This window comes from Symphalangus syndactylus, chromosome 19 (genome assembly GCF_028878055.3).
Source record: "Symphalangus syndactylus isolate Jambi chromosome 19, NHGRI_mSymSyn1-v2.1_pri, whole genome shotgun sequence".
NCBI classification, from domain to species: domain Eukaryota; kingdom Metazoa; phylum Chordata; class Mammalia; order Primates; family Hylobatidae; genus Symphalangus; species Symphalangus syndactylus.
In genome coordinates, this window is record NC_072434.2 from 60,273,162 (window position 1) to 60,295,365 (window position 22,204).

Genomic DNA, 22,204 nt, shown 5'->3' on the forward strand with positions numbered 1-22,204 from the left:
CAGTTAGTTCAAGTAGAGACCCTCTAGAAAACAGCACCTTGTGTTGACTGAGAGTTTTGCAACCATGTCAAAGGCCAGGTATTAAAATTGCTGTTGTTGAGCTGATAACTGAGTAGAAATTTGCCAGGAATTTAACAGATAACAAGGAAAGTACCTGATAGTGAGATCTGTTGAAGAGCAGTCATTACCACCATCACAATGGCTCAGAAAAATTCCTTTGTTTGGAAAAGGAGGCTTTGTGTGACTGCTAGGGAAATGTTTTATATTCATTGGTCATTTGCTTGTTTAGTTGTTTAATGGACACATATTGTATATTAGATACTGTGCTTAGCACTTAGTGACAATAATTGCTCTAGTTCCTGTTCCTGTGAGACAGAATGTATGAAATCCAGGAGCAATAATTAAGTAGGGAATCTTTTTCTCTTCCTGGTATTTGCTCTGTTTTATAATACAGGAAAATTCTATAGAGGGTTTAGTCACTCCCTGATTTAACTCATGACTCTCAGAGAACTCACAACACAAATAGTGGCCATCTGCATGATTAAATAAGTGGGATTTGACTCAAATGGTTCAGAAGTCTTAGGGGCCGTGGACAAACCAAAAAGTTACTTAAATTTTAGGGTTCTGAATGGATATATAGAAGTATTGTAAAAACGTGGAGAAAAAATTGAGGAGAAAAGCATTCAGTGATTGATAATTACGGCTTCGTGGGGCAGGAAGTAAATTGTACTACATTCCGTGAAAAATATTCCAAATTGTTCTAGATTGAGATTTAAAGACAATTTCTAAGAATAACAATTGGGTACATCTATATACTGTTCCATCTTTATAAAGGATGAGTGAGTGACATCATGTGTTGATTTTTCTTTCTTTATGATCATGAGACTGCTGTTCTCATGGCAGTTTTCCCAATTTAAGAGCAAGTACCTAGAGGGACATGGACAACTTCTTGAATGCTAAAATTTAAAATCCCCAAATATAAGTTCAAATGACACCTTTTTTGGCATTCTGGTTTTCTGACTCAATGGCATATGAAAAGTTTAGTTTAGTAGGTAAGCTATTGTTTAATACTGAAGTCATATTTCCATTTGTTAAAAAGAAAATAGGATTTATAACATCATTAAAAGGGATTCTCAGTCCTTGAAGCAGTGAGAAACACCTTATTCAGTTAAATTACTTAACAACACAATAAGATATACTAAAACAGAAATTAAGATTTTCCCTCCTTCATATTAAGACAGGATAGGTTTAATTAATAAAAGTAAAGTCAAACAAACCCCCCAAAATTAAAATCCCTGTTTGATATTTAAGCTAAAATACTTACAGGCCCGTTTAAAGGAATGATCCCCACTTTCTTTAAAATGGAGTTATATATCTATGTTTATATTCTATAACAGATATGCCATTTTAGAAAAACAGAAGAGGTGTATGGAACTGATAACCTTAGTCCGGAGTGGCTAGGTTACCCTTTAAAACCAGGATATATCTTTTTTCTTTCTTCATAAATATTTTGTCATTCAGAAAAAAATTCACAGAAAAAGAAAATTATGTTTAAGTGAGAGGGGATGTTGTATGCCCAAGTTCTTTAGCATGGAAGAGGGCCGATGGCTGGGAACTGCTTGAGAGAGGACAGAGCAAGGTAAGGAGGCTCTTGGTGCAATGATGCTTGTCTTCAGACCCATATGGTTTCTAGGTGAGAACCTTGAGGAGAAGAGGCACGCCTTGTGCAATTTAGTGTTTCCTGCCTTAGCTAAGTACTTCCCAGGCAGTATGAGCAAGATAGGTTGGTGGATAAATGATAAGAAGGACAGTAGGTGACATCATAGGTGACATGGACCACTGGGTTCAATGAAGGAGCCTGTGTTTTGGAACTATTCAGACACCTCTGTTGAACTCTAGCTCTGCTACCCCTTTCTTGGGTGGCCTGACATATGTTATTTTCTCTACTGAGATTGTGATATCTCTATTTTAAAGGGGGATACTTACTGTTGGGATTTCAAGGAGCCAGTACAAACTGGTCTTTCATTCCTGAGTTCCAAACAGACCATGAGAGTGATGGCAATTGGATCATCAGCTTTATTGCTGCAAAAGGAAGCTGGCAATGTGACTTAATTCTATGGCCCCATGGTCTTAATAATAGCCCTGCCCTAAGTCAATGGAAGTGTGAAGCATGAGAATGCAACTCCCCTCAACACCTACCCACAGGGCATTAGGATTGAATGATTTCATTTATGGAGGTAATCAGTAAGTCTTCCTTCTCATCCCGCTCTTCTAATCTGATTTTGAATGTTCTGTAAATCAGTGGAAATGAGCATATTAACTGGGTTAGGCAGGGTTTACGGAGCCAATTTTCTTTCTTTCCTTTTTTTTTTTTTTTTTTAAGTCTTCTAGGGGCCAGGCATGGCGGCTCATGCCTGTAATCCTAGTACTTTGGGAGGCCAAGGCATGCAGATCACTTGAGGTTAGGAGTTCGAGACCAGCCTTACCAACGTGGTGAAACCCTGTCTCTACTAAAAATACAAAAATTCGTCAGGCGTGGTGGCAGGTGCCTGTATTCCCAGCTTCTCGAGAAGCTGAGGCAGGAGAATCGCTTGAATCTGGGAGGTAGAAGTTGCAGTGAACCAAAACACACCACTGCACTCTTGCCTGGATGACAGAGTGAGGCTGTGTCTCAAAAAAAAAAAAAAAAAAAGCCATCTAAAAGGTGTCTGCCATGGCCTCATGGGTTGTTCTGTTGCCTAATCAATGATTCTTTGGAGCCAGCTAGAATAGGGCTTCCTTAATGCTGGGTAGAGGGACTGTTTCCAGCAAATGTTTAGGAAACCTGCTTTGTGGAGATAATGGTTTCCTAGCAATAATACCAGCCTGAACTTTCCTGAGCTATATTTTTTGTAGTTTAATCTTCTAGATTGGATTAGGCTCTGACTGAGTTCCTTACACAAGCATTAAGGGCAAGGGATCCGGTGAGAGATTGCACCATCTAAAAGCTGTCACATGTCATATAAGAATGTCAAGATGAGTAGACTTATTTTAACTACTTAAAAAGTTTATAAGATTCCCAAAACCTTTATACCTCCACACCTTTTTGTTATTTTTATTACCATCTGTTTACTGTCCTATTATGATTAGCCAGAAAGCTCTTAAAATGGAAAGGATTTATGTGCATGTATTCAGTGGTAGTAAAGAAAAAAGAGCAGTGGAGCGAATATTTCTGCCAGGTCGGTGGGGGACCTAGGAGGGGAGAGTAGGCTGTAGCATCTTGTAGGCTGCGTCTCAGAAGTCTGTGGAAAGAGAAAAAACAGAGCATGGGAGACAGGCGCAGGGGCCCTGTCAATAATAAGAAGTCAATAATAGAAATTACACTCGGTTCTTAGTAAGCCAGAGACAAATAGGTAGGTTTCCTGAACATAGCTAGACTGAAATTAATGCTTGTAAAAGTCAAGAAGTTTTTTAAAAAGTATTTCCTAATTTATTCCTAATTTAAAAATAAAACAGTTTTTCTTAGCAAGTTATCCTGTCATCACAGATATGTTAATTTGGAGAAGATTCTTAGATGAAGTGAATTGATTAGTGTAAAAATTAATTCATGAATCTTAGATATCAGCAAGTGAGTAGGATTTGGGAGCTGTTTGACAATATTTCTTACATATAGTATTTGTTTTTCCTAGATCATCTGACTGCCAGTATTTCATCTTGAGAGTGGCAATTTAAAAAGGAAAAACATTTTTTTCCCCTGGGCTTAGACTCCACTAAAACTTGTGGGTTGAACATTTTACCCAAATATAGACCTTTTAGTGATTAAGCTAATTTACTCTTTTCAAACTGTGACATCCTGTTTATAAGAAAGAAGACTTATAAAAAGTAATCTGAGCATGAACTAACTCTTCTAAAGTCAACATCTTGGTGAACTTATGTGTTAAATGAGTCACAAATATGTGGATGAAGATTTTTTCTGGTTTTGAAAGAGAAAGTACTTGGGAAAAAATGTCATTTTGGTTTCATTGAAATGGAAACATTTGAAAAAATGAAATTCGCTGGTGGGCCTATCATGTAACAGGTTTACACACATATTTCTTAAGTCAGTCCTGTGAAGTTTTAGAGCTGTATCCTCCATGGGCCAACTCTTAACTATCACAAGATGCATTTATAATTATTCCCAGAAATGAGTTTTTAATGTTGCACAAAGTAAAAATTTTATAATATTTGAAAGTAATATTATTTACTTTGTAAAATGTGTTCTTAAAATTATTTTTGTCCCAAAAGAAAGCTGAACGATGCCTATGCAAATTATTTACCTGACCGAAAAATGCTTTTTATTGACCCTTTATTATTTGAAAATGTCATTATGAGCAACTTAAAATTTAATTTATCTACAATGTTATACTCAGTATTTTATACTTGATTTAATATATACTTGCAATTCATACTTGATTTTTAATATATACCTGCAACTTATTAGCAAAATTAAATTTCTCTACAATAATGTTATACTCAGTATTTTATACTTGATTTTAATATATACTTGCAATTTATACTTGGTTTTTAATATATACCTGCAACTTATTAGCAAAATTTAATTTCTCTATGATAATGTTATACTCAGTATTTTATACTTGATCTTTGATATACTTGCAATTTACTGGTTGAATTTTTGTGAATTGGGCAAATCCATGCTCTGTTTAAGCACCTCCAGTCTCTATGCTGTTGGTCCTAAAATCCTTATCTTCTGCCCTGTTCTATTAAGTGTTAGATTTGCATGTAAGGATCTTGTTGGTTATTACCTCAAGCACTTCGAACCTGTCAGTTCCAGTTTTAATTACTTTTTTTTTAAAGTCACTCTTTCTTCCCCTATTCAGTTACAATGTGGGTCTTTGGTCATCAGAGAGCTCTTCCTCTCACTTATCCCACCAAGTAATTGGCCATCAATCCTTGATGATTTGGCCTATAAAATGACTCTCCTTGCCATCTCTGCCCTAACTCAGACACAATAATTTCTTAGCTAATTCAGAACAAAAGCTGCTCATGGGGCTTCCCTGTCAATTTGTTCTTCTCTGCCACTAGATCTTTCTGTGGAGATAGTCAAACACGAATATATAGGACTTATCTCCCGAGAGACTTTTACCTATTCTCCATTGAGTTAAGATCAAATCTTTACAATCTGATACAGCCTACTTTTTCTAGATTTCTCTCTTCTACTTATCTGCTCTTTGGCCCATTACATGTGGAGATTTATCCATGACTAAAAGTCATTTGACTATACTATATATTTTCCACACTGTGCTATTCCATGTTTTGATCCTCATTACTTAAGACTCACTTTTCCCCTTCTTACTTTCCTTCTTCCAGAAGTAAAAATCACTTCTTCTATGTCCTCTCATAGTACTTTTTTATTCTCTTTGCCATCATGCAATACACCTCATTGAGGTTAACTGTCTATATGAAGATTTCTTGGGCTAAATTATGAATTTTTCAAGAGAGGTATTTGATTTCTTATTTGTGAAAATAAAAATAGTTTCACTGTTGGGACTTAATAAATGCCCCCATATTAATGGGATAATGAACAAAGGGTATGTTGAAATGAACCCAGCTTCTTACAGGTATTATTGTTCCAAGTGGATGGAGAAGAACTTCAAGGATTAGAGTTAAAAAAAAGAGAGCCTTGCCAATTTTTTTTTCTCGAGAGCTACGGTTTTTTTTTTGTGTGTGTGACAGTCATGGGAATTTCTCAGAAAAGTCAGAGAATAATGAATGGTAGTATCACCTGCAAATTTCTATTTGTTCTCATTCGAACCATCAAGTCATTGTTTCTGGCATTTGTCAGTGATTCATTGTACTGATGACTTTAAAATAAGAACCATCACTAGAGTTGTTCACTTGCTGTTCAGTTTGGCATTAAGTTGATTAGTTAGCATGTATTTATTGGCAATGAGGTAAATAATGCTAAGTTAAATGCACACCAACAAAAGTGTAATCCCTGTCTTCTATTTGTTAAAATAGAGGTGGAAAAAGAAACAGTACACATAGATTAATTAAGTGCTAGACTGAGATGGATTATATAAATGTAAATAAAACATGGAGCAAGGAAAAATCATGATGATCTGAAGAAGCAATGAAAGATTTCATTAAGAAAAACTTAACTTGTTCTTGAAAAATAGGTAAGAATTACGAGTGAAAATGAGAAATTCTAAATGAAGAAAATAAGTCCATTGACAAGAATACTAGATTTCTATGTTTTGCAAACCAAAATTTAGTTCGTAATTTTAGCAATACCTAGATTGTTTACTTTTAAGACTATGAAGTTATTTTGTTTTACTTTGTTTTGTCTCCAGGTGGATCCGATATTGAATATCTGGACTTCTATAAGCCTGTCGTGTGGTTCTGGATCCTTGTAGGGCTTGCTTACTTTGCCGCTGTCCTGAGCATGATTGGAGATTGGCTCCGAGTGATATCCAAAAAGACAAAAGAAGAGGTGAGAATTAAGAAGTGTGCAAAAAACTTCTATTTAGTTAATTCAATAAAGGTTATTTTAAATTATTTTTATGTTTACATTTAAAATATTTAAACATTTTAAAATGTTAATATTTTCTATTTGGCATGAACTTGCTGTATGAGGCTATGAGCAAATATATGAGTTATAATTTATTCACTTAGAAAATGTTTCTATGCCAATTGCTGTCTCAGAACTGAGGATAATTTCTAATGAAAAAGGATGTAACTAAAAACATTTTCTTTGTTATTTCTTTTTCTTTTGTTTTCTCTCTTTTGTTCTCAAGGGCACAAAATAAATTTTATTCTGTAAAGTAAAATATAATAGAAAACATTTGTATCAAGATATCAGTAGCATGAAATAGTGGATGTTTTAAATAATGTGGGAGGTTTTTTACCTTTAACTTATTTTATTTTTCTTATGTCTATATAAATTTGTACATACACATGTATATATATTCCAAAGCAGTACGCATTATGGCCGTTTTCCCTGTGTATAGATTTTAACAATTTTAAAAGGTATCAATTTACTTATCTTATACAACTATACATATAGAAGTGAATATTAGAATTTTGACCCATGAAATTTTGGAAAATTTGAAATTTAAATATTGATTTTGAAATTCTATTGTTTGGAAATTAAATTTTGATTTCATATTTACATATCCAGGATCACTATTAGTTTGAATGTGACAGGGTAATGTCTTATTATGAAATGTGTATTTCTTGCTTCTGGGTCTTAGTCAAATTTGCTAATTGTTTCAGAGAACAACAAATCTGTAAAACCTGTCCCTATAGTACCCATTGCCTTCCTTTAACTATCTATTCCTAGACCACAGATATCAGTGTCAGATTCTTTGATGGCTATAAGCATGAATTCTTTAAGCATACACCCAACAGAAATAGAATAAGATAGAAAATGATGAAATTAACTTCCCTTTACAAATGTTTTCTTTGAAAATTATCAAGTCATATAATTTTTTTTTTTTTGAGACGAAGTCTCGCTTTGTTATCCAGGCTGGAGTGCAGTGACATGATCTAAGCTCACTTCAACCTCTGCCTCCCAGGTTCAAGTGATTCTCCCACCTCAGCCTCCCGAGTATCTGGGACTACAGGCTCGCACCACCATGCCCAGCTAAATTTTTTTTGTATTTTTATTAGAGACGGAGTTTCTTCTTGTTGGTCAGGCTGGTCTAGAACTCCTGACCTTCAAGTGATCTGCCCGCCTCTGCCTCCCAAAGTTCCAGGACTACAGGCATGAGCCACCATGCCAGGCCAAGTCATACAATTTTTTTATTTATACCCAAGTTGCCTGTGTGAACTAGCAAGAATGTAAATTATCCATACTTTACTTCAAGGATACCATATTTCCTAATTGGGAATTTACTTATTCAGTCTGTATGCATTAGTCTATATCTTAGTTGCATCATCAAATAGAAATATTTTTATTATAAACAAGTCAGTAAGACAATATGCTTGACACTGTAATTTAAATTGTATGAAAAGCCTTGCTTTGAATAGGACCTCAATGGATTTGCCTCAACCTTAGGCTCATTGTAGGTGGTGTGCGTGTGTGAGTGTGGTATGTGTGGGGGTGGTGGGAGATGGAAGAGAGAGAGAGAAATATAATAGATGGTTATTCTTCACATGTACTTCATGTGTATCTTGAGATGCTAAGGGAAAAAATGGAAATTGTAGCTAGGGAATGTTTTGGACAACATAGCTAAAAAGAGAACTACTCAAACATCAAGCAATAATCTGGCTTTCAAATGGATTTGAAAACACATGCACACAAGCATGTATTTCTTAAATAAAATAGACTTGGGCAGAGCCTATTTCATACAGTCAGGTAGTTAGGAAAAGTATTGTTTTGCGATACACAAATACACACATATAATATTATAAATAAACTATGTATTATATACATACACGCATACATACATACTTAATATCTTAATATTTTTGTGGTCCACAGTCTAAAAATTTGAAAGCCACTAAGGCACAGATAGTACAGAGGGAAATTTTATATCTTTATGAATTGATGAAATTGGTATAGAATATCTGCTTAAATGTTTAAAACTCGTATTACTAAAAAACAGTGCTTTTTGTGATAGGACTAGCTGGGTCAAAGAATTAGCATACTTTTCCAAAGTAATGAGTCTGCTCTAGCTGTTGCAACAAAATATGACAGACTGGGTGGTATAACAACAGACATTTTTTTTTCCTCACAATTCTGAAAGCTAGAAGTCCAAGAAGGTGCTAGCAGGGTTGGTTTCTGGTGAGGCCTGTCTCCTAGGCTTGCAGGTGGTGCCTTCCCACTGTGTCCTCATATGGCCTTTTCTCTGTGTGCATGCATGAGAGACAGCGAGGATCGTGTAAGCATGCACACTCTGGTATATTTTTCTCTTCTTAAAAGGACACCAGTCCTATCGGATTAGGGCCCCAATTTTATGACCTCATTTAACCTTAATTACCTTCTTTAAAGCCGTGTCTCCAAATGCAGTCACACTGGGGCTTAGGGCTTCAACATATGACTTATGGGGAGACACAAATCAGGCCATAACACCATCTTTTTAAATAAATACAAATTTCTACATAACTGATTTATTCAAAATGAAAAACAAAACTGGGTGGGGTTGCTTACGCCTGTAATCCTAGCACTTTGGGAGGCTGAGGTGGGTGGATCACTTGAGCCCAGTAGTTTAAGATCAGTCTGGCCAACATGGTGAAACTTCATCTCTACTAAAAATACAAAAATTAGCTGGGCATGGGGGTGGGTGCCTGTAGTCCCAGCTACAGTGAGGGTGAGGCAGGGGAATCCTTTGAACCTGGGAGGTGAAGGTTGCAGTGAGCGGTGATGGCGCTACTGCACTCCAGCCCGGGTAACAGAGCCAGACTCTGTCTCAAACAAACAAACAAACAAACAAAAAAGGTTGTGTGCCTACTTATGAGTGATCTTCATGACCCTCAACTGAAAGTGTGAGATGTAGCATTGTGTTTTCATGCTCATTAAACATTGCATGGTTTTTTGGTTTTGTTTTGTTTTTTTGTTTTTTCTTACCACACATCTTTTGGCATCTACCTAATATTCTGGGTAGCATGTACTTTCTGGTGATTGCATCTGTCGAAAGCTCACGAGTCAATGCTATGATCAGAGCTTTAAGTGAACCCTCCGAAGCTGCAGCTGCTCTGGACAGGGGAGCCAGTTGAAATGAAGCTTTCAATTGGAGTAGATATGTATATTTTCTGATTTATAATGTAATTTAGGGAACTGCAAAATGGGGTCAGGAATTCAACAGAGAATGTGAAGAAAGACAGGGAAAGGCCCCTTATAATTTTCAAAATATTATCATGGCCAAAGTTTTTATAAACAAAATACTATTAAAATTTCTAAAGCAATGGAAAATGATTATTAGACAATTTTAGTTTTGAAATAACTCACTAAAGGGTATAAATCAATAAAAGCCAGCTAAATATATTCTAGTTGTCATCTCTGTGTAAAAATGAACCAATGCCAGGTGACTGCTCAATAGATATTCCTTACTTTCCATGCCCAAGTCATTCCGGGCACTGTTAGTTTTAAAAACTCCCAAAGTGTTAAGAAACAACAAGGTTATTTCTAGTTTTCAGTTTTGATGAATAAAAACACTAAACATTTTTGATAACTGGGAATCTTCTTCACTAAAAAATTTAACTGGTACAAAATATAAAAAATACAAAATTAAATATAGCTTCAAATTTTCCAAGTGATAATACTTGGAAACATGCTTTCCCTGAATGAAAAGATTTTGGCTAATAACCCCAGTCTTATATTATTTTTTCAAAAACAAATCTGCTTAAACCATATTGGTTTAAGTATGAAAATATAGATCTAGTCATACATGCCTTTATTCCATTTCTGTTTTTTATGTTAAAACATATTCTGTTTCCAGCCAGGCGCTGTGGCTCACGCCTATAATCCCAGCACTTTGGGAGGCTGAGGCGGGTGGATCACCAGAGGTCAGGAGTTTGAGACCAGCCTGGCGAACATGGTGAAACCCCATCTCTACTAAAAATACAAAAATTAGCTGGGTGTGGGGGTGGGTGCCTGTAGTCCCAGCTACTAAGGAGGCTGACGCAGGAGAATCGCTTGGACCCGGGGAGGCGGAGGTTCCAGTGAGCCGAGATCATGCCACTGCACTCCAGCCTGGGTGATGGAGCAAGACTCCATCTCCAAAAAAATAAAAATAAAATAAAAAATAAAATAAATTCTGTTTCCAATGAAGAATAGTTTTAATGAAATTATGTTTTGTTTTCCATCAACATGCTGAAATAAAACATGGTATAGCTAATCCATCTGAAATATTTGAAGAGGAAATGATTTGTTGAAACATACTATATATTTAAAAATGCCACATATAATTATCGTTGATCTGCATCAAGGAAAACAATAATGAGCTTGGTAATTTTCCAGTTTTCCACGGAAACATATGCATTTCTGTAAAAGCGTTTCTTTGTCTATTTTTTAAGCTCCAGTGGAGGGTAGGCGCATGTTTAACAGAAAGGATTGGTAAGCCAACTTATCTTTTCCATGAAACTATGTACTCTCTTCTGAGTAAATAATGTTTCCATTCACAAAATAAAGCTTATTTAGATATTCTGGATAATACAATAATACTGCTACCTGAGGGAGGCATAATAGAAATAAGATGTGACCACGAAACTCAGAAGGTAAAATCTGTGCTTGCTTAGGAGGAAAGCAGGGAGTAGAGCGTAGACACAGGCATACCTCAGGTTCCTACTGTTTACATTTCTTGAGCTTGAAAGGGCCTGTGATTTCTACATATTTCTTCTATCGATGCCCATGCACCAGTGTTTGGGTGCTCCTGTGCACATATGAGATAAAAACCACCATGGCCCACACCATAGCATGCTAGCGTTGTCAGGCTGGGTGGCACCACAGCTGGCCACAGTGAATTGATAGGCAAGCAATGCTTCTCTACCAATATCATTTCCTTAGTCTCTGGAGATGTTTATGCAAATAGAGGCTCTCACTTTAGTAAGTTGGCATTGTATTGTATGAAAACTACACCCTTTGACTGGACAACGCTAGTGCCAAGAAGCCTTGAAAGACTGTCCCTGAATTTTTATTTCACCCCAATTTTGTGAAGGGGCCTGAAAATTTGAAAGAACGTAGTTCTGTTTTGTTTTGTTTTGTTTTGCTAATTACCTGGTGGCAGCATTTGGTCTCCTTTAAATTTCACTCTGGGTGGCAATGACTGTTTCAGGAAAAGAGCTGGGACTTGGAGGCTCTTTATCTTTGCCAGAGATGAGCAATTAAGAAACAGTTGCAGACTGGGCCCTGGAAAGTTTGCAGTAGATCACTTATCATTATTTCTTATGGGAGAAGTGCTTTCAATCTGAAAGATTTTATATGCCATTTGAATAGCTTAGACTTTATTCAGAAAACTTTAGGGAGCCATTGAAGGATTTTAAGTAAGTGGAATGAATGATGTTGGCAACAGTGAGGAAGATGAATTAGTTGCAAACAAAGCTGGATTCAGGAAAATCAGTTGAGAGGGTTATTGCAGGTATCCAGATACTATCAAACGAAGGGTCTAGGGTAGCAGTGGGATAGAGATGAAAGTTCAGATTTCAAAAATATTTGGGGGATAAAAGGAATAGAATTTGGTAACCCATTAATTGTGCACAATAAAGAGGAAAGGAGAATGACATCCATAATTCTAACTTTGGGTAGGATTACAGAATGCCGGAAAATGAGAGATTTTGCATAAATTGGAGCAATGAGATAGTTTTATTTGGGACATGTTGAGATTGCAGACGTAACAGATATTCAGGTAGTTCAATTCTAGAAAATTGCATCTGCATGCCTGGAATGTAGGAGAAATTAAAGCTGGGAAGATAGTTTGGGGCCATCACTACCTGAGAGCTGTGAGTATAGATGAATTCACCTAATGAAGATTCGTAAAGGAAGTCAATAGTGGAGTTAAAAACAGAACCTGGAGTAACACCTTCACTTAAGGTGTGGGATGTGGGACTATTTAGCAAATAATGTAGTTAAATAAATTGATTTGTGGTTGGGTCTGTTGGAAAGGCAAAGGCATTGAGGTTTTGAAGAGAGGAAGATGGTTACAGTGGTAGATCATATTGGCTAAAGAAAATGGTGAAGAAAAAGAATCCAAGAAAAGGCTAACATAATAACATAAAATCGATGAATAAAGTAACTAGAATTCTGCATTAGGTTGTGCTCCTGATGCACCACTCTTGTAGAAAACAATGTAAATCTTGTTCCCTGGCATGGGTGCAATACAGTAGCTATATCTTAAGATAGTTCTGGCCACATAAAACACAATTTCAAAGGGCAACAGTCACAGTGTTTTTATGGAAATGGGAGCCTTTGGAGACTGACTAATAGAAATCTGTATGAATGGTGCCCTGGGGAATTGAGCCATGGCTTGGAGACCAGTTAGGAATTAGAATTATTTAATGTTGAGTTCCTAAATTATTAATTCGTTCAAAAAGTGCTATTAAGTTCTTACTATGTGATGGGTGCTGTATTGGGTGCTGTGAGTAACTCTTCATCTGTGGTAGTTTGAAGTCCATCTCTTTATTGGGAGGATTGCGTAGGTGGTCTGTTTGCTTACTGATCTTTATAATGCTTGCTTTATAATGCATAGTATTCACTGACTGTAAAATTTCTCAGGTTTATGTCTTACACATGTAACTCTTCTTTGACCGAAGGATAAGAATAAAATAAAATAGAAGCAGGAAGTGTCACAATGGGCTGTTCAAACTAAGGAATACATAAAAGACCCATCTTCTCTTTCCCACGGGGAGAGGGGTGTCCTTCACTATGTGATGGGGAAAAGATCAGAGCAATCAGATTTGAGGTTCATCTGCTGGTCAATGTTGGCTCTGCCTAATCAAGCAAAGGAGAAAGTTCTTTCTTTCTCTAGTCACAGTCTGAGTTCAGCAAGTTATTGTCTATTTAGTAAATAGGCAATTGGAGAGGAGAATAAAACAAGGCAAGAATTAAATTATGCTTGAAGGCAGCATTAACTGCCAGAAGCCCAGACATGTCTAATTTCTAAGTGAATTGTATGAGCACTCATTTCTGCAGAACCAAGACCCTAATTATGTCTCTATGTAGCCTCAGTATTATGTTGCATGTATGAACCTTTGTGGTTCGAACTTCAGGAAGGCCTTAATAAGTCAAATGTGTACTAAAAATGAAATAGGATTTGAAGATGTTCAGAAATGGAAACACTTCTAGAATACATTTTAAGTTATTTCCCTTTTAATACTAAATGAAAGAATGATGTAAAATGCACAGCTGTCGAATAATAATGGCTAATAAGGAAGCAGAAACACACAGAGGTACAGTGACTTGTGAAAGGTTATACAGCTAGTAAAGTGGAAGAGTCAGTAATGAACTCAGATAGCTTGACTCCATGGCCTAGCCTTTTAACGTTTTAGCTATGCTGCTTCCCAAGTGCTCACAATGTTTCTTATCTGTTGTTGTTACTATTTATTTCTGCCTCTGCCTTCTCATCTCACTTCTTCCTGTCCTCCCCCATTCTTCTCCTCCCTCCTTCCCTTTCCTCTTCCTTTCTCCTTTCTCCTCCTTCTTTCCTCTTTTCTCCTTATGTGGGTAATACTGACTCATCAGAAACCTGCGCCAGAGGCTTACCCATCTGTTATTGTGTAACTACAGAGAAGGGCTTTTTGTATTTAATTTGGTTACTAATTATTTATGGTATAGATCAGTGAAATCTCAAAACCTAAAATTTTTACATTCTTTCAAGTGAAAAGAAATGATTTGTATGATTTCTGAAAAGTGAATGGGTTTTGAGGCCAACAGAACTGAGATTTAATTCTATCTCAACTATTTACTAGCTCTGCAGACATCACCAAAATGTCTAATCTCTTTTGAATCCCTATTTCTTTTTTGGTGAAATTAAGGTAATGATACCTCCTTTATGAGTTTGCTGTGAAGATGTGATGAGGAGTGTATGTGATGTGGCTGAATGCTTACTGAACGCTTGTTTCTTTCCACATGGGTTTCTGAATAAATTAATATCAAATTATCTCAAATCAAATAGTTTTATAAAGTTTTAAGACTATATATATATAATATCATCATATATTGTTCTATGTAGAACATAAAATATCATGAGCGCTTATAGGTCTAAACATTTTACCTGGTTGAAATAATAAGTAAACACAAAAGAAAAGATAAACAAACAAAAACTATTGAGGGCGTGTATATTGCTAGAATTTAATCACAAAACCAGAGACCAAAATAGCCTAGTAAAAAAATGAATATAGAAATTTCAAATATGTTGGATACTCTATGGACTTTTTAAACAACTAGTTTCTACATTAAATGTTCCTAAAATCTACCCACATGCTCCTTTTGTTGTTGTTGTTGTTGAATTAGACCCACACATTTTCTAGTATCTCGCTGTCTCAATTGAGGTAGACCCTGTCTGGATTCTTACTTTTATTAAACCAAGAGGCAATAGCCCAATGTTTTCTTAAAAAAATAAAAATGTGCAGGAAGATTACTTTTGTTTTCTTCCTTTTTTTAAATTTTAGTTGAATTCTTAGTATAAATGGTAACTTTTTTTTTGATTCATGTATTTCACAGAATGTCATCTGGTAATGGAAATTCAGAATAATTTTTTTTCTATTCCTTTGTAAATAATAGGAAAATAAGTTAATAGTTTCTGCCTCAAAGCTCTTTATAAGTAATTTCATTTTCTTTAGCTAGAGAGCACATTATGAGGATTTAGTGCATCATGATATAATATTATTTTTATTTTTTGACTATTTGAGACTGTTACCTGTTTTGAGAATTTGTGTTAGGAAAAGTGGTCACCGTGAACTTGGCTTTCAAGATTGTTTTTGGACATTCTTCAGCAAACCAAAGTATTGCACTTGCCTGTATTCAGAGCTAAAAACAATCTCATTTTACAAAAAAATCAAGCTATGTTTGCTGAGAACAGAAGAAAATGTGTTTTCAAACATAGATCAAAATGAACTTGGTTTTAGTTCCTCTTTAAGATGGCTTTTTCTAAATGAATATTAGCTTGTGATTGGTTGGGACTGAGAGTCGGGGGCATTTAGAATAATCAAGTCAGGGATTATTTAATCATCTTTTGCAACAAAGTATGATGATTTGTTTAGCGTTCGGTGGATGAAATCCTAATTATAAGAAGAGAATTTAGCTCTTCCTGCCTCAAACTTGATTTGAACCAAATGAACGGCTTCTAATAAACGACTCACATGCATGTGTGTACATGCACATGTGTGCCCATGTGTGCATGTGCACACACATAAAATCTATTTCAAAACAAGGTAGAATGTCTATTCTTTCTCCAGCAAAAGTGCTAGTCATCAGTATTGATCATGAAATATTTTCATTTGACTCTTTTTCCAGATACATATTGGAATTGTTCTTCCTCTTCTTTTTTGTGTTTGGTTAACCATATAAATAAATCTGGCCACAGATTTGTGGGCAGAATTCATATGAGTGAAAGAGAAGATGATTTTTTTTTGAGAGAGAGAGTCTCACTCTATTGCCCAGGCTGGAGTATAGTGGCACGATCTCGGCTCACTGCAACCTCTGCTTCCCAGATTCAAGCGATTTTTCTGCCTCAGCCTCCCAAGTAGCTGGGACTACAGGCACACACCACCACACCTGGCTAATTTTTATATATTTAGTAGAGATAGGGTTTCACCATATTGGCCAGACTGGTCTCGAACTCCCGACCTGACCTCAGGTGATCCACCCGCCTCGGCCTCCCAAAGTGCTGGGATTACAGGCGTGAGCCACTGCGCCCGGCTGGGAAGAAGATTTAATTGCATCTGTGAGTGCCTCAAGATCTTCTTGCCCTCCAGCACAATTACCATAGGAGATCACGGATGCCATGTCAGCCTGGGTCCCTGAGTAACTACAATGAGCAGAGTCCCCTGCTGACTTGTTGTGGATATTTAGCCAGAACAAGAGATTAACCTTTGTTGCCTTAAGCCACTAAGATGAAGGGGCTGTTTGTTCTATATAACCTCTGCTATCCTGATTAATTTGGTAACACACCATAATCATTGTTTGTCTAATTCAAGGACAGAATCACAATGATAATATTATTATTTTAATAATAGTATTGTTCAAGGAAAGAGTTAAAATAATAATTTGGGATATTTAGACTTTATGTGCCACATTCATATTTGGTAAGTTTTACATTAGCTTCCAAATCTCTGACAGGCTTAGGTGTATTATCTACATTATCTTATTTAAGATTCACTAGTAGTTTTAGTAAAATGGAAGCATCAAGGTAAGAGTTCAAGTAAAACAGAGCAACCTGCCTTTTAAGAAAACCCTTCATGGGCTGTAAATTCCAGAGACCAGATCCTGTAAAAAGGCAGTTTCTGCTCTCAGCCTTACTGTTATCTCTGTTTCTGATTCTATATACTCATATGAGATTGAGTCCAGTGATGTTGAATCTGTTTTGTATGTAAAATTTCCATAAGAAGAAATATTGAACTGAATGTGTTTTCATAAAATCAATGCATATCAAAGCATTCAGATATGGAAGAGTAGAATACTCTTATATAATATTATTTTTGAAATTTATTAAGTTGAACTGTGTGAAATTATTGACATTCAACTGTTTTTGACCTTAAAAATCACAGTCTCACATAATTCAATGTAATATTCTAAGGAAATATATTTGAAACTCATATTTCCAAGTCCTATAAAATCTATTCACTAGATTATAACCTTTACATTAGGGAAAATCATATTTAGCCACACATCTATGTTATATTTTCTTTATTCATTAGTTAACTAAAACTTTTCAAAATCCTATTCTGATTACATACAGACTATGGAATAATTATTGCATCTCAACTCGACAGACCAATGTGTTGCACTTGCATGTTACACAAATCTCTACCTTTTAGACTTGTCATGTGTCCCTCTAAGACTGTCACTCCAAGTCTCCCTCTTCTTTGTTCACGTGAGCACATCATAACTGCTTCTCCTGCTGCTGAAGCTCTCTCTGGGGCCATGACATTCTAATAATGCATGTTGATCCCTCACTTTATTTCCTGTAACACAATTAATATAAGGCTGAAACAGATTGTAACTTTATAGAAGTCCTGCGGATAATTTAAGGGAATTACAGAGCAGAAAATAAAAACTCCATGCTTGGTAATCAGACAGTGCTGTTTCTAGAATCTCTTGGCTATCTTCTTAAAGAATCTCCTCTTGGCCATTTCACTTCTCAATCCTTATAGGGCTCTGCTTTCCACTCCAGACAAATTCATTCTGTTGGATATCCCCTCCCCTGTGGTACAGAGGCCACACTAGCAGAAGACCAGTTGACACAATGATAATGTATGTGCAAACATACTCTCCCCCAGATGGAGATAGCTTTTTAAATCAGGGGTCCCCAACCCCTGGGCTGATGACCAGTACTGGTCCATGGGCTGTTAGGATCCAGGCCACACAGCAGGTGGTGAACGGTGGGTGAGTGAGCATTACTGCCTGAGCTCTGCCTCCTGTCAGATCAGTGGCAGCATTAGATTCTCATAGGAGCGGGAACCCTATTGTGAACTGTGCACACAAGAGACCTATGCTGCACACTCCATGTGAGAATCTAATGCCTGCTGATCTGAGGTGGAAGTGTTTCATCCTGAAACCATTCCCCCAGCTCTGTCCGTGGAAAAATTGTCTTCCATGAAACCAGCCCTTGGTGCCAAAAAGGTTGGGGACTGCTGTTTTAAATGATTAACTGTGATACTGGCTGTCTTAGTCTGAAGCACATGCATTTGAATTGTTTTCTCATGTGAGGTTGTTCCCAGGAATGGTGGACAGGTACTTGACTTACATGTCTGTGAGTAAACAAGCCAATAAATAAACGAATACGCTCACCAAAGTAGTCACTTTCATAATGAAGGAGGTTTTACTACACTGATAAATTCTAGCTCCCATCCAGCATATCAAGTTATTTTGGATTCCTAAAACGTCTGGTTTTTCACCTTTAATTAAACAGCAACACAAGCATATGGAAAAAAATAAGTTAACACTGATCATTAGAGAAATGCAAATCAAAAGCAAAATTAGATACTATTTCATACCAGTCAGAATGGCTATTATGGAAAGCCAAAAAACAACAGATGCTGGTTAAGTCATGGAGAAAAAGGAACACTTATACACCATTGGTTGGATTGTAAATTTGTTTAATCATTGTGGAAAGCAGTGTGTGGCAATTCCTCAAAGAGCTAAAAGCAGAACTACCCTTTGACCCAGCAATCCCATTACTGGGTATATACCTAGAGGAATATAAATCATTCTATTATAAAAACAGATGCACGTGAGTGTTCATTGCAACACTGTTCACAATAGCAAAGACATGGAATCAACGTAACTGCCCATCAATGACAGAATGGATACATATACACCACAGAATACTACACAGCCATAAAAAAGAATGAGATTATGTCGTTTGGGGGAACATGGATGGAGCTGGAGGATATTATCCTAACTCAGAAACAGAAATCCAAATACTGCATGTTCTCACTTATAAGTGGGAGCTAAATGATAAGAACTTATGAACACAAAGAAGGAAACAACAGACACTGGGGCCTACTTGAAGGGGGATGGTGGGAGAAGGGAGAGGAACAGAAAGATAATTATTGGGTACTGGGCTTAATACCTTGGTGATGAAATATTCTGTACAACAAACCCCCACGCCACGTGTTTACTTATGTAACAAATCTTCACATGCATCCCCCATCCTAAAATAAAAGTTTAAAAACAAAACAAAAACAACAGAAATGCTTCTCACATCTTGCAGCTGTTTGTTCATAACCACTCTAGTTTTGCTATTTTCATAAGCTCCCGACATCAGCAAGCACTTGAGTATCTTCTTAGAAAAATGCTACGTATGAAATATTGCCCTAGGTAGAAAATGAAGTTTATTGGGATATCTTACTATATAAAGAAATCCATTTTCAAAATTGGAGACTGTGAGTATAAACATGATGATTTTTTTCAAGGAATTTCTCACAAATGTCAAAGTTTGTAATATGTCAGTGGCCCCTTCAATTTCCCTTTGCATATTATTTTGTTTTATTTTGTTTTGTTTTGAGATGGAGTCTCATTCTGTGGACCAGGCTGGAGTGCAGTGGCACGATCTTGGCTCACTACAACCTCCGCCTCCTGGATTCAAGCAATTCTCCTGTCTCGGCCTGCACAGTAGCTGGGATTACAGGCAGCTAATTTTTGTATTTTAGTAGAGATGGGGTATCACCATGTTGGCCAGGCTGGTCTCAAACTCCTGACCTCAAGAGATCCACCTGCCTTGGCCTCCCAAAGTGCTGGGACTACAGGTGTGAGCCACTGCACCTGGCCCTGTTGCCTATTCTTAAGAAGCTATTTCTTTTAGTGAGGGCATTTTTTATGATATCTAGTTTTATATACATATATATACACACACACACACTACATGTACACTATAGATATACTATATATAAATATATGTACTATAAATATATAGTACATATAGTATATATATAGCGTGTGTATGTACATATGTGTGTGTACACACATACGCACATGTATAAATTCATCTTAGCTCTCATTTGTGTCATTTCTACCACACTTTGAGAACTTAATGAACGGATTTAACTTAAACATAACTTTGGTTTAATAACTACTGTTTCATGTTCAGTACATGATTCTGAATGAACAGGCAAGGCAACAAGGTCATATGTAAGCAGGGCAGGGTAAGAATTGCTTTCCTGTTCTGAAGCTTCATGAAGTGCAGTATGCAAACTATGCAAGTTCAACAAAAGTCAGTATAGTCTGAGTACAGAAAAAATAATGATTTTGCTGAATAGTGTCTCTGATTTGCAAGTTGAGGACTATTATGAAAAGATACATAGCACTAATTGTTTCATTCCAGGAGTACTCATTGATTTGTTTGTTCATAGACATGTTTTTATTGTTGTCCATGATGTGTCAGGCATTTTACTAGGTGTTGGAAATGCAGCTATATATATATATATATATATATATATAGTAGCATTTTCCCTCAAGGAGAAATTTATAGGTACAAGGGAGTATATAAGCATCTACTAATAATCACTACAGAGTAGATACTGTAATAGAGATATACAGGATATGCTTTACATGCAATGGTGCACAAAAATGGGAATTACTAAATTTAACTGGGTGAACTGGGGAAAATTGCATAAAGTACTACCCCGACTTATCTCTTTCTTTCCTGTTTTACATTTCATCTATCAAGTCGTCCTACAACAGTGATCTGAAAATGTATCCAGAATCCAATCACTTCTCACTTGTTTCATCATTTTTTCCTGTGCCACCATGAGCTCACACTAGATTATTGCAGAGACCTCCTAGCTTTCACCTTTGCTTTATGTAAAGTCTATTCTCAACAAAGACGCCAGAATAATCCTTTGAAACATGAGTCGTATCATGTTATTTCTCTGCTTGGAAGTTTTTGATGGCTTCCCTTTTTCCTCAGAGTAAAAGTGAATGTCTGTAAAGCAGCATATAAAAAGGTTTAAATGATCCAGCCCCCATTCCTCCAGCCTCTTCTCTTCCTCTTCTCTTTCCCGGTGCTCACTCTGTTCCAGCCTCGCTAGCACCCTTGTGATTCCCTTAGCACACCAGGAACACTCTTGTCCTGCTGCCTTTGCACTGACTGTTCCCTCTGTCAGCAGTGCTCTTTTCCCAGGTACCTACCTGGCTCACCTCCCAACATCGTCAAATCTTTTCATCAAACACCACTTGTCAATGGGGCCCACCTTGGCCATTCTATTTAAGATTGACACTCCTTTTCCCTAGGCACCCTTGGTTCTCCCTTCCCTGCTCTGCATTTTCATCATATTCACCAACGTCTAACATTCCATACAACGTACTAACTTACTACGTGCCATTGTCTACTGGCTGTCTCTCTTCCTAGAAAGTATTTCTCATAAGACAAGGAATTGTTGCTGTTTTGCTTTATCAAAATCAAGTGAAATGCTGCTTAGCATATAACAGGCACTCAATAAATGCTTGTTGAATTGAATGGATGAGTGGGTGTAGAGAGAAAATGATTCAACTCAGAAGGGGTAGAATTCAGAAAAAAATGGATAAATCTTTAATAATCTAGAGATTTTGTTTTTCATGCTTATTTTCAATATTAGTATATCTATATCTCACTGATAAAAGTCGAAGGGCTAGATTTTCATCTCTGTCAAACTAAAGATAAGATTTTAATTTTGTTCATTTTTAAAAATGTTTTCAGTAGAACCAAAGTGTACTTATTTTGGTGGCTTATACTCATTCTATTATTGCTTACAGATATAAAATCAAATGACAATATTTAAGGAGTGATTAATTTTATATTTGAGTAGCTTGGCAAATAAGCTACTTAAAATTTTCAAGAGGCTAAAATGGTTCATGTTTTAATAAAGAAAATCTTGAGAAATTACTGTAAGAGGTGGTACAAAGTTTGATGTATCAAACAAGAAGCTAGTTCAAAACTTTATAGCTGCAGCAAAATGTCAGGAATATTTCATTTTTATTCCTGATGTGATGGTTTTATGGCTGGAAGCTTTTTTGCATGTTTAATACTTTCGTTGTTTTACTTTTAAATAATTGGTCCTTAGGACTCCCTGTTTTCTAGCTAAAGAGTAC

General features: G+C 36.3%; 1 protein-coding gene across 3 annotated transcripts in view; it reads left to right on the forward strand.

Moving 5' to 3' along the window:
* The window catches only part of KCNK2 (potassium two pore domain channel subfamily K member 2), a 154,934-nt gene that overhangs the window by 108,157 nt on the left and 24,573 nt on the right, over positions 1–22,204 (forward strand). For all 3 annotated transcript variants that reach the window (XM_063613917.1, XM_055234598.2, XM_063613916.1), the window contains exon 6: positions 6,330–6,469. In XM_063613917.1, coding sequence (XP_063469987.1) covers positions 6,330–6,469 — 140 coding nt within the window. The remainder of the gene's footprint in view (positions 1–6,329; positions 6,470–22,204) is intronic.